Below are 12,461 nucleotides of genomic sequence, written 5' to 3' on the forward strand. Positions count from 1 at the left end.
ATCTTAGTGGCACCACAAGCGAAAGATCATTCCTCCAACCTAACTCCGACATGGAGGCAATACAGTCCCACACAAGCTTAGAGTTAAATTTGCACGAGTATCAGAACTATTTACTTAATTGATTCATACCACACTTACCTCAGAGTTTATAACAAATTGACTAAAACCTTTGATGACAACTAGTATTTGTTGCAAACTCTGATGTAAACGTGGCTTTAGGAAGACAAAGGTTGGGTTAAAATGAAGAGAAGAGTTTAACAGCACTGCATTCACATATATATATATTAAATGCATAAGAATGTATTAAAAATCAACTTTATTTAATAGGAACATTTTAAACAAAAACACAATAAAAAATTAACTCTGTCAATACAACAATACACAGTTAAATACATTACAAACTTATATTTAAAAATATTAAATTGCTTATGCATAATAAATAACTAAATACATACCGGTACATATAAAAACAATTCCAAATTACTAAATAGAGATGAAATGATTTAGTTTGCTATCCTCACAGTTTGTTGGAATAATTTATTAAATATATTTATTTATATACATTTATAAATACATATTGCCTTCTGTAATACTATATGTGCTAACTATCTACCCACTAAACCATAAAAGTATAATTTACTTACATTTTGGGTGTCAAGTTTTTATGTGTGCAACTGAACAGCTCATAGCTCATCCATATCTAAAAAATCTTTAGCTCTAACCAAAAACTAATTTTAAAAGGTGATGGATGCAACAAAACTTTTGGAATAAAAGCACAGGTTCATAATTTAGCTTACTTAATGTTAATTCGATATTTACTGGCCCAAGCTATGACTTAACATAAAAAATGTATTACCTTTGACTATTAATTACTCTATTATTAAAGTACAATTTTCTGGGTCTGCTTCATACTTGTGTTTATTATCTTCAAACAGCTGAATTAAGGCAGAGGTAAACCTGTTATGTAGCTCGTCCACGACTTCTGCAGGAGGTGATGCAATTTTTGGAATCTGGATTGGTTTTCCAACTAAAAGACAGAACGATAGTTTCTTTCATTTAGGATATTTATTTAATCAGGTTTCCCAGCTTCAACTGGTTGTATCTTTAAGCATTGACTTTTGGATTCTGAAGTAGAAATCTCATCTAAATGGACCAGTTGATCCCAATTTTTTTTATAAAAAAGAACGTAGTTCTGTGAGCCAGTCAGAGATTGGTATAGTGCACAAAATCTAATTTTCGCCTTTATTCTTTGTTACTGACATAGTTGATAGTGATAGCACATAACAGTTGCTATAGCTTACAATAAGTCATCCTATCAAACTGATTAGAACTATTTAACCTAGGACTTGGTTAAAAAGCCCGCATATTTGTTAGAAATCAGTAATTTATATCAGCACAATCTGTTGGTGGCTCACATCAACTTTGTCCATTTTCTATTAAAAATTGGCGACAACCTGAACATGTGCATGAAAGTTCTATCAATAGTCAAAGAAGATATCATATTTTATCATGCTGGAAATATCAATGGAATTAAGATGTATTTAAACTGGAGTTTGAACCAAATGTTTAAAAACTCCGTAGTAAACACAGCTTAAAACAAGTGCTGCAAACATATGATTTTGTCTTGCGGAGAACAAAATCTGTATGCTGTAGTAGGTAACAGGCTGGCAGTTTGCATGTAATCGTGATGCACTATGGGTCCGAGAGATAGTTGCACACCTCTCCACCTACCTTGTGGGGAAATTTTCCTTGACCCTCTTCCGCCCCGGGCCCATAGGGCTCATTTATTAAAGCGGTACCGTGTGTAGCTCTGAAAATCATTAAAAACTTCAAATTGTTTTAAACAAAAACTTGCCTTTGCAAAAACTTGTCTTGGATTGTTATAAGCCTCTGTTTAAAACTTCAGTGTAAACGAGGCTTAAAGGAATAATGTTTATACAAATGCAAGGATTGATTTAACTATGAGCTCCTCTCAATAAAATAAAACTTTTTAAATTGGATCCACATTGTGGGCGCAATTATCTCTCAGAGCCCATAGCGCAACACATGCAAACTGTGAGCCTGAATTGTACCCAATACATTTCATTTGGTTATTATTGAAAATTAATTGTGTAAATTCAAATATTTAGTATGTTCTTAATGTTCTGGGGTGTGGGTGTGTTGCTAGCCTAGTGGTTACAGGGCCGCGTTAAGGGTCAGTGGAGCCCTGGGCAAACCCAAAAGCAGTGCCCCCTTTTTACTAGTGCAGGCAGGCGGTTGTTGAGGGGCACCCGGTGGGCGCCCCTGGGCATATGCCCAGTCTGCCCATTTATAAAAGAGGGCCTGAGTGGTTAGCGTCTCTGACTTCGGTGCGGGAGGGACGGGTTCCATTCCCTGCACACCCACAAAACTTAAATATGGGTTTGGTTTGACCGCTTTCCCTTAAAAGGGTTTGACCTACCGTTGACTTGTAGTATTAAATAATGCCACTGGCGCAGAAAAAAAAATTAAAATAAATAAAATAAACGAATTGCAGTAAACAGTATCATAAACAAACTCATAGATTCTGTAAGTTTTATTACTTTTGACATAGTATCTTTTGAATACCGGTAGGTTTGGAATTTATTATAAAAAAAGACATACCAACAGTGGCCACAGGATGGCGTCGTGGGATGACTCCAAAGTTGTACTGGAAGAGTCCTCGACCAATGGGAATACACGGAGCAATGCCCAGGATCTTGCGGCAAGTGTTCTGGATGACATAGAGCCAAGATCCGGGAGGGTTTGTCACTTGATCGTACAAGTTAGTCTCACCAAAAGAAAACACTGGAACTATAGGTGTTCTGCAAAAAGAGTAATAAATACTTTTAGTTTTTATTCTTGTGAAAGTCAATTAAATAAATAATATACTGTAACATAATAAATAACATCCCAGTCACCCACAATTTTGACGCAAAGAATTGCCTTACGTAATTAATAAATAGATTGTTAAGACTTAGACTTTGTTGACTTTGTTAAGACTTTGTTAAGTATGTTAGATATAGTGCTATATCCAATATTTACAATGATTAGGCAATTCCAAAACTGTAGATAACAGAGCTCGGGGTAGGTTGGCCGCGCTGCATTCTGCATGACAAAAACGCTGTGGCATAAAAGGGTTCCACTTGATCCTATGTAAAAAAACACCCCGACGGAACGCCAAATCTCGGCGGAGCGTAAGTCCCACACCCGCCCCACACGGAACAACAGAATGCGGCGGAGATTCCGTCATGAATAAAAGGGTCCCTTTGATCCCATGTTTTAAAATCAGCCCAACGGAACACCCAATGTATTTCGCCCGACAGAAAACGATGTGTTTAGGCCTTTACAGCTTATAATAAGTCAAGGGCGGGTCCAGGGCTAATTTTCAGAGGGGGCTATTCTATCGAGGGTGTGTGGGGTATTCTAATTCTAGTTCAGCATGGCCACAACTTCCGGGGGTATGGAATACTCCCCATTGTGGGAGGGGGTCCGGATTTTCCGGAAATTTTGGAAAAATTATATTTACAAAGTCGACATTTTAGGCACTCTGACGAAGAAAAAGTTTAATCTCTTGTAATCTGAAAGGGAGAGTTTAAGTGTAAAACTTCCTTAAAACATTTTTCTGTTCTTATACCGGTCTTGTAATTTCACCTACGGTATCTATTTTTAAAAGTTTTGTTTCATAATGTTGACCGTCAACAATGATTGTTTCAGAAAATAAAAAAGTTCCTCTCTTACTACATTTTTGATGTGTTTGTGGTGTTAAACACAGTGGTGTTAAAAAACGACCATCAATCTTAATTTGCCTAAATAAACTATTAAAAAATATGTTATGGTTCAAACTAACTACACAGTAATAAGCACTGTCTAAAAAAACATATAAATTTGAAATCTTTATGTTAAAAAATAAGTGTAGCAGAGCAGGATGAAAGAATGTATGTTTGTGTAAAAGAGAGAGGTTCATACGACCCGCCGGCCACAGTATCCCACCATTTCGAATGGTGGGCACGGCCCGTTTTTCCACCACACAGCGCGCCAGTATCCAGGGGAGTATTAGATTAAGCATACTCCGTATTAAGTTATAATATGGTATCCGTACGACATTTCCCAGCCGGGCGGGTGCGCGTGCGAAACTGCGACGTTGTTGATGTATACACTTGAACGCACATGTCTACTCTACGTGAGTGAATACTCTGTAGAAACGTCAGTGTGGTAGTCAGGTAGACATCGGCAACGTCGCACTCGTAGTACTGTAATGGCGGTTGCTCAATCTTGAGTCTAGACTAACCTAACTTAGAAAACAGCTAAAGCAAAGCTTAAGCCTTAAACGCTTCCATTACTTATCATTATAATTTTGTCATTTGCTTGTGCTTAAGTGGAGGGATGCACATAGGTTCAGTCTTGTAAAACTGTGTTACTAACAAAAAAACCATAACAAAACAAATACTCAACTGACTAATGAGCCGCATAGTCATCCCAAGAACAAAACAACCTCCGCAGGAACGAAAAGATCACGTGGTTCATGCCGGTAGGTGTGGCGTACCCTTCAAACCTGCGCGGCTCAAAATGGCCAAGGGTTCTTTTGTTTCTGGTATGTCTATAGTGGGTAGTAGGATGTACTGTATGACTGACGCACTGACGTGACGAAGGCATAGGATGGCGGGAAACGGGGATGCGCGCGGCAATTTTTAAGGCATTTTTTAAAATTAAAGCTTGAAAAAAATTTAAAAACCTGATTCTTGTTGGGGGGGGGGGCATGGCCCCTATGGCCCCCTCTCTGGAACCGCCACTGTAATAAGTGGTTTGTTTGGATTGGCTTTGTTAAAACATCCAGAGTATTTAACAGATATCGGTAATTCACATCAGCCACAGAGAAGTAATGTAGAGGAAATTTGCTTATGTGTCGGCCATGCACTATCAGCTCTAGTATGTTGTGCCAAGCAAGGAAGCGGCTGAGTGGAAATTCCTATTGCACATGGTCTTCCTCAACCGTAAGCGTTGTAGTGCATGAGGACGTGGGGGGTAGTGTTGGACTTTGCCCTAGACACCAGGACATGTGCTAGATTTTTCCTTTGTACCTTACTACTGTGTATCATTCCCCTACACTTTGTTAATAGCTTGATTCTTACAATTTTAGCATGGGAACGGGATGTCTAGTTTTATAGATAGTAAAATATGTTATGATCTTTAAACATTTCTTTAACCTCTCATTACCCACCCAGTTTCCAATGCAACTTTTATAAAGCCTTTTCTCTTCCTGAGGATGATCCTGTAGGTTCCTGGGTGACACTTGAATGCTTCCGAGGCCCCTCCCACCATGAGGACAACAGCCTTGGGATGTGATTGGTCCTGCAGGAGGTGTAAGATGCTCTCCCTCGAGGCAGCACAGAATCCTATAATTTACAGAGTAGTTACAATAGCATTCAGTTGGATACTGATAGCTGTAGCCAATTTAGAATAGAACATAAGGTATATAGCTGAAGATGTCATACCTGTGGCATATGCGCTTTAGTGAAATAAATATGGACTTCAAGAACACAAGGGAACCAGCAAAAAAAGGCAACTGGCGTATTAGACAATATTAAATCAGTGATCAGATCCTCTGGTAGTTCAGTTATACTAAGTCCAGTTTTAGTCAGAAATTGACATGTTGAAACCATCAGTCAACTATGTGAACTATGATTACTTGTTCTCCAAATCCAACTATAAACATGGTAAATCTAGTGTGTATGAAATTACTTGTTAATAACTTTAAAAAATTAACTAAAAAACTAAAATTACTTGTTAATCCATCAATTAAAATAAATCATTGGGTTTTCTCTCATTTTATTTTAACATCAAAATGCAATAAAGTTCGTCAATTAATTACAAATCTGCAGCAATAATGAGAACAATAACAGAACAGCTACTATACAAAGAACACTCGAAAATTCGTATAAACAAGTAATTACATTGGATTTTAAAGTTTTTGTAAAGGCTGTGTCACACGTAGCGACTTTGCTCGTTGCTAATAGTAGCGTCTACTACTCGCACTTGCCAATAATTTCTTTGTTGCAGTCACACTAGGCGACTAGTAGTACTGAGTACAGTGAAATGCTTCTAGTTTTTTAAAGCATCGCAATGTGAGCAGTAGGAATAGATGAGCCGACTTTCCTTACGACTTATTCTCTTGTTGTTAGGTGTAAGAGAACTGTGTGAGGACTGAGGATTTGCTTCGTAACGCAATGCAAGGAATTAGAATAAACGGAAATGGGTACGGGATTGGATAGCAAGGAGACATAAGTTTGATGTCCCTGCCACGCTTGTGAAAGATCTAGCGAGTGAGGACCCTCAATCGTACTACAACATTCAAAAACCGCCCAAATTCAATGAGTTGCTCGGCTACCAGCGACTATAGTTGCATCAAAAATAGAACATATCCTATTATTCGCGTTGCTGAATTTTTCCTAACCGGCGAGTGCTAGTTGCCGCCACTTACTATGTCACACCCAGCGATTAGTAGCCGTTACTCTAGTTGTGGCGAGCAAAGTCGCTCCGTGTGACACAGCCTTAAGAGAAACGGTCCTGGTCTCATATTTAATACTTTTAATAAATGGTCCTTTGCTAAAGAATCAGCTGATTATAGTCAGTAACTTATATCTAATTTAACCTAAATTTCCTAACACTTTTAAGGGGATACGCCACTATCTGTAGGCCATATTTTATATTTTTTTTACATTTTCCAAAAGTTGCATTTTTAGATAGGTCATTTAAATGTGAACATTTAGCTAAAATTGTTTGCCAATCTGACAACTCCTTCTAGTATAAAAAAAATAAAATATAAAACGCCGCAACCAGCAATTTAACAAAACTTTGAACTATTTTTTTTTGTTCCTGATATGTACACTTTTAATTGTGTATCATAATTATGTATTATGGAGTTATAAAGTAGGGTACATTTATTTAAAACAAAATAAGTACTTTGCTATTTTTATATATAATATAAAATAATAAGTTAGTGTAGTTATGGGAATTTTTCTCCTGTCAACCACCTGTTACATCACCTGCGATTATCTCAATACCGTGTTTTTTAGGTTATTATTGTACAAAAGTTTGAATAACTCCGTTAGTACTATACTTATAGTATTCAAATTTTCACCAGACCTTGTTTATATAGTAATAAAGGATTGTGTGTATAGTAAGCCCTATAGCATTACATTTACTAAAAATATTTATGTTTACGCAAAAATTTTAAATATTTTTTTCAGCTTTTTTATATTTTGAATAAAAGGTGTCCTAAAAATTTTGTTTTTTTAGTTACCATAACGATTATACACAGAAATACTCATTATTTCATCTTGAATCAGGAAATAAATAGAATATGTCATTCCGATCAGTAGTTGAAAAGTTATTCTCAATAACGACTTCTTAAAAATGTTGGTGAAAAAAACTAAAAACGCATATAAATTTAGTAAATAAGTTATAAATTCAATATTTTTGTACCTAAATCTTCTAACTAAGTCTAGTATAAACAAAATATACTAACTAGGTTGACAAAAATAAAATAATAAAAAAAAAGTTGGAGATAGTGGCGTATCCCCTTAACAGTCCACTTACCTAATCCAAGAATAAGTTCTCGAGACAACGGCATATTAAACGCTGCATTTATGGTGAGCAGGTAAGACGTGAGGCCTGGGAAAAGAGTTTTGAAATCGGACTGGTTTGTAGCAAAGTTTCCAAATGCCCCTGAACACAGCATACCATGCGGGTAGACACAGAAGAGGTAGTTAGTGGTGGGGGGCAACTCAGCTGTTTTGTGCAGACTCAGTGGAAAGTATGAATTGAAGTAATACCACCAACTCCAGTTGCGCACTGTTTCTAATCTGAAACAAATTTGTTGTGCAGCTTAATATTGAACGTTTCTTAATAGGGCTAAAATAACATTTTGGTTCCTTAGAATGATAACCTATATTCGATTATTTATATGTTTTGGTTTTTTTAGCTAAAGTCACCTTCTTTTGCTATATATTCTCAATGGATGCAAAACTGAATCAGAATGTCTTTGTTGTTCAAAATCGCTGATGCGGAAAGAATAAGTCCTGGATAGGTTAAATAATTAGGATTTACTACAAATAATGCAATCCTTTCAAGTATTCAACTTATATTTTTTTGGACTATTAAACAATTATAGTAAAAGTGATACTCTTACAGTAAGAATATTTTCAGCGGTTTATCTTACTGATTACTGTTAAGTTATGTTAAAAAAGGTACTATCATATTTTCAAATTATAATTTTAGTTCTAATTATAATTCTAGAGACTATAAACTTTACAGAAGATAAAGATACTACACACTGTGCCTTTATACTTGTCCCAAACAATTTGTTATTATAGCAGCTATTTCCTCTTGGGTATGATTATTAAAAACAAAATCCTTACAGTATCAAACTGTGCAAGGATTTTTTCATCAAACAAGTTATGTTAAAAAAGGTACTATCATATTTTCAAATTATAATTTTAGTTCTAATTATAATTCTAGAGACTATAAACTTTACAGAAGATAAAGATACTACACACTGTGCCTTTATACTTGTCCCAAACAATTTGTTATTATAGCAGCTATTTCCTCTTGGGTATGATTATTAAAAACAAAATCCTTACAGTATCAAACTGTGCAAGGATTTTTTCATCAAACAAGTTAATTTGCCGCACTAAATAAATTTTCTATTTACAAACAGTGTATAACCAGACAAATTTAAATTATAGTCCAAAATGTTGTAAACACAAAACACAGTTACAAACATAGGTTTGAGTAATAGATGGCTACAGTTGTGGTGTTTAAGTCTCAGACAACCAATTTAAGATATATATTTTCTTACTTATATGTAATCTAAAACAACCTATAACATTTCAATGTGAAGTCCCTCCTTAGTGTTACTTGGTGAATTGGAAGCGCAACAGACTAGTTCTAACAGAATTCAAGTCAGCGATAATGTGAGTCCTTGTCTTGTTGCCACCACTAATATTGTAGCCCAGTTTATTCTATGGTAATGTAACAGCTTACTCTTTGCTTTGCTTGATACGTTCCTCGCACAGACTTGAGTCCCATTCAGGCGAGTAAATGCAAAGTTAAAAGAGGCTGCCAACCTCTTTAAAAAATTAAAATAATTGTTGATTGGTAGAGAAATACCTTCGTCCACCAGAGTGAGCTACTCTCCGGTCCAGAACAAGCCAGCCAATGTACAGCAGCATGAGGTAAGTGTAGCTTGTATACAGCAACAGGTAGACTGCGGCAAAGAAGCAGATGAATGGACCAAACGCGAAGGCGACAAACCATGAGCCTGCAGCCAGAGTCTGCAATCTTCGCTCCAGTGGGACATACAACGGAGCGAACTGAATCCCCAGCAACTGCATCTTTCTAGAGAGAATCTTCAGCTATGAATCTAGTCTAGGTTATATTTTTCTTTGTTAGTGTCTAACAAAGGTATTTTGTATGAAAGAAACACTAACGCTTTCATGGTAAAGTTGTCATACTTCTTTTAATCTATGATAGTATGTTAGCAACACAGCCCAAGTATGAAGGGTTGAGTAGATGAAGGGGACAAGTAACAATTTTGTAAAAATTGAGTTAGATGCATGGATGAAGGGTGTAAGTGATGCTCTATTTTGACTCACATAGTCCTAAGTATAATAACAGCTGAGTTATTTTTTTAACTTAGGGGTTAAGTACAGGAAATGCACCCAAATGGAGTGTATAAAGTGTGTAAGGGGCCCACTTGCCCCCTTCATCCACTTTAAGTTGCACTTGCACCCTTCATCCATAACTCTTTGTGCTTTACTTGCCCCCTTCATCCATGTAAAGTTTCACTTACCCCCTTCATCCGTAACTCTTTGCGCACTTGTCCCCTGCACGTACCCCCTTATTGTTAGGTAATAGTAGTGTATGTACTGCAGCTAACATCATATCCAAATCAGCTGACAATGAAAATTACCTTGAACATTTCCTATTTGCATTTTAGTGCGTTTTAAAAATGTATTGGACCGTACTGGACCCACTTAGTACAATGAGTTGTTAGCTATTCTTTATAGGTAACTTCTTCCAAGAAGTAAATGATTATACATGAAAAAAAATATTTCTCAGAAAAAATGCAGAGATAAGACTGATAAGCATCTAATAAAAGACAGTTATTACTTGCACATTTAAAAAATATTTATTATTTTTTATATTGTGGTATTTCTTTTGCATAGCTGGCTTTTAGTTACGGTACTATTTTTTGGACAAAATTGCAAGTCAGCACATAAAGTCTATGATAAAGACTTTAAGTAAGTTTACTTGTTACATTTAAGTTTATTTTGGTGCAACAAACTTATTTAAATGTACTTTTTATGGTAACATGTTGAAATAAAGATTTTTTTTACCAAAAATAATTTATTTCAATCGTTTACATCACTTAACCCCTTCTTCCACTACGAAAAATTTTTTTTAATGGGATAAAGGAGGTAAATAATAGAAAAGTTAAAATTTTAATAGTAAGGAACGTTTCAATTTTTTATTAAGTATTGCACACAAAATTTTACTTCTCTGCCCTTCCTAATAGCGTTTCAAGAATGAAAAAAAAAATAAAAAAATAAAAAGTTATAACCTGCAAACTTTAGGTCCATTTATCTCAAAAGTAACAAAATGTTACTTACCGGTACCTCCTTCATCCACTCACCCCTTCAAGTATTATATTGCCAAGTCAAGGGGGGCCCAGCCTCCAAAAACTCTTTGTCTACAATTTTGATGATAAACATTCTTGGCTTAAATTATATGAACAGATTTTTACAATCCATTATTATTTGATTGATTTCCAATAACAGTGAACATAAAATTCAGAGCAGCCTGTTACAGTTTAGTGTTATGCCAATTGTTTACAGTATTTTTCTACAGAAGGCCTCAGAAGTTTATAAGGAGTTAAAGGTCACAGTTTATTAGGTCACTATTAAAATTGTTTACTGACAAAAATTGTGTGTTTGGATTGTGCATATAAAATGTGTATTAACATAGTATATTTATTTTTCGTGAATTTCCTATGCAAGGAGAAGCTATTACCAAAGGGTGTATTAATTATATTTTGTATTATGATAATAATACTTCGGTAACGTTTTCAGAATATTGTCAAAATCTATATATTAAAAAATTAATCATATATTATTTTTTTAACATTTTGTCAAACTATTATGTTAAGGTTTTAAAGTTTTTACTTTGTATGATAATTTTTTTTTTTTAATTATTTGTGTAAATTTTGACATCTATCTGAAATAAAAAAGTCCTATAACTTTATACAACAATGTATGTTTAACAATAATGTATATTTATCTATTCGTGAATTTATAAAAAGCCTTAATGTATGACCATAATCTTAATGTATGAGCATCAATAAGAATAATCCTGATACCACTTTGGGAATGTTATACTGAATCAGTTGTCAATTTCAAACATTAACAAGATTAGATTAGATTAATCTATAGGACTGTTAAACAACAAAATATGTGTAAAATGACAGTATATTACAATATTACTTACGTTGTGTACAGAAGACACCTGTAGTATGAGTGCAGATTTGTGATAAGCCTAAAACATGTAGAAACCTTCCAACATAGCCCGTGCCAACCCTCGTGCCTGTCTGTTAGTGGTGAGCGACTCTCGTCCGTATGTGCGTGCATACTGTACTCCGTAAGGTCTATTGTCGCACGCTATTGTACATCCACCTGTCACTTCAAGATTTTTCCGGCTTCGTCTAGCGATTAGGCGTTAATTATGGTTTTTAATTGGATCATGGAAATTCAGAATTGAGTAGGCTTTAACTCCCGTTTATTGTTTTTTTGTACTAATATTTTATGGATATATTAAATGGATTGTTCAGATTATTTTAGTATAAGTAAATTATTAGTTATATTTAAAAACTGAACCTGATTTTCTAAAGGACTAATCCTACCACTACCACTCCGTATCGGAAGCGGACTACTGGACAATTGCCTCTCATCGACCTTTGTCAATCAGATGCATCATTTTGTTGTTGTTGTCATGGTTCTTATTTATTTGTCTTCCACATGTTTTCAACTCTATGTATCTTTCCTATGTCTATTTCTAGACTTTTCCTATTGTATTATCTGGGAGACGGACAACCTATCCAAGGGTTAAATTATTGACCTGCGAATTTGTCCCCTATTTTGCAACTTGTCCCAGCACTGAGGGGTCGGGGTGGGACAGGTTGGCCAGTTGGCTGCCCTGCTGCCAGGATTATGATAGAGTTTGATGTTGGTGCACAGGGGAGGGCTGGCCTAAGAAAATAATTGTAAGTGTGTAAGACCCCCACCGGGGGTCATAATATGTGGAAAAAAATATAATATGTGCAGGTCAAAAGGGGGGCCGGGAAAATTTATTGAATTTTGTGCACTTTTAGAACATTAAATCTTTTTTATATATTTGTAACATTAAAC

At 35.4% G+C, this 12,461-nt stretch overlaps 1 protein-coding gene across 1 annotated transcript; it reads right to left on the bottom strand.

The window, feature by feature from the left end:
• Positions 1-313: 313 nt before the first annotated feature.
• LOC128989725 (2-acylglycerol O-acyltransferase 1-like) lies at positions 314-11,699 on the bottom strand. The gene is made up of 6 exons (XM_054411741.1): positions 11,545-11,699; positions 9,169-9,396; positions 7,597-7,862; positions 5,219-5,393; positions 2,623-2,822; positions 314-1,027 (listed from the first exon to the last, which is right to left on the bottom strand). The coding sequence occupies exons 1-6, from the start codon at positions 11,682-11,684 to the stop codon at positions 870-872; spliced, it is 1,167 nt and encodes a 388-aa protein (XP_054267716.1). The 5' UTR covers positions 11,685-11,699; the 3' UTR covers positions 314-869.
• Positions 11,700-12,461: the final 762 nt, after the last annotated feature.

The sequence above is a fragment of the Macrosteles quadrilineatus genome, unplaced genomic scaffold (assembly GCF_028750875.1).
Source record: "Macrosteles quadrilineatus isolate MER2022 unplaced genomic scaffold, UCM_ALF_1.0 Scaffold_3__2_contigs__length_128488019, whole genome shotgun sequence".
In the NCBI taxonomy this organism is placed as follows: domain Eukaryota; kingdom Metazoa; phylum Arthropoda; class Insecta; order Hemiptera; family Cicadellidae; genus Macrosteles; species Macrosteles quadrilineatus.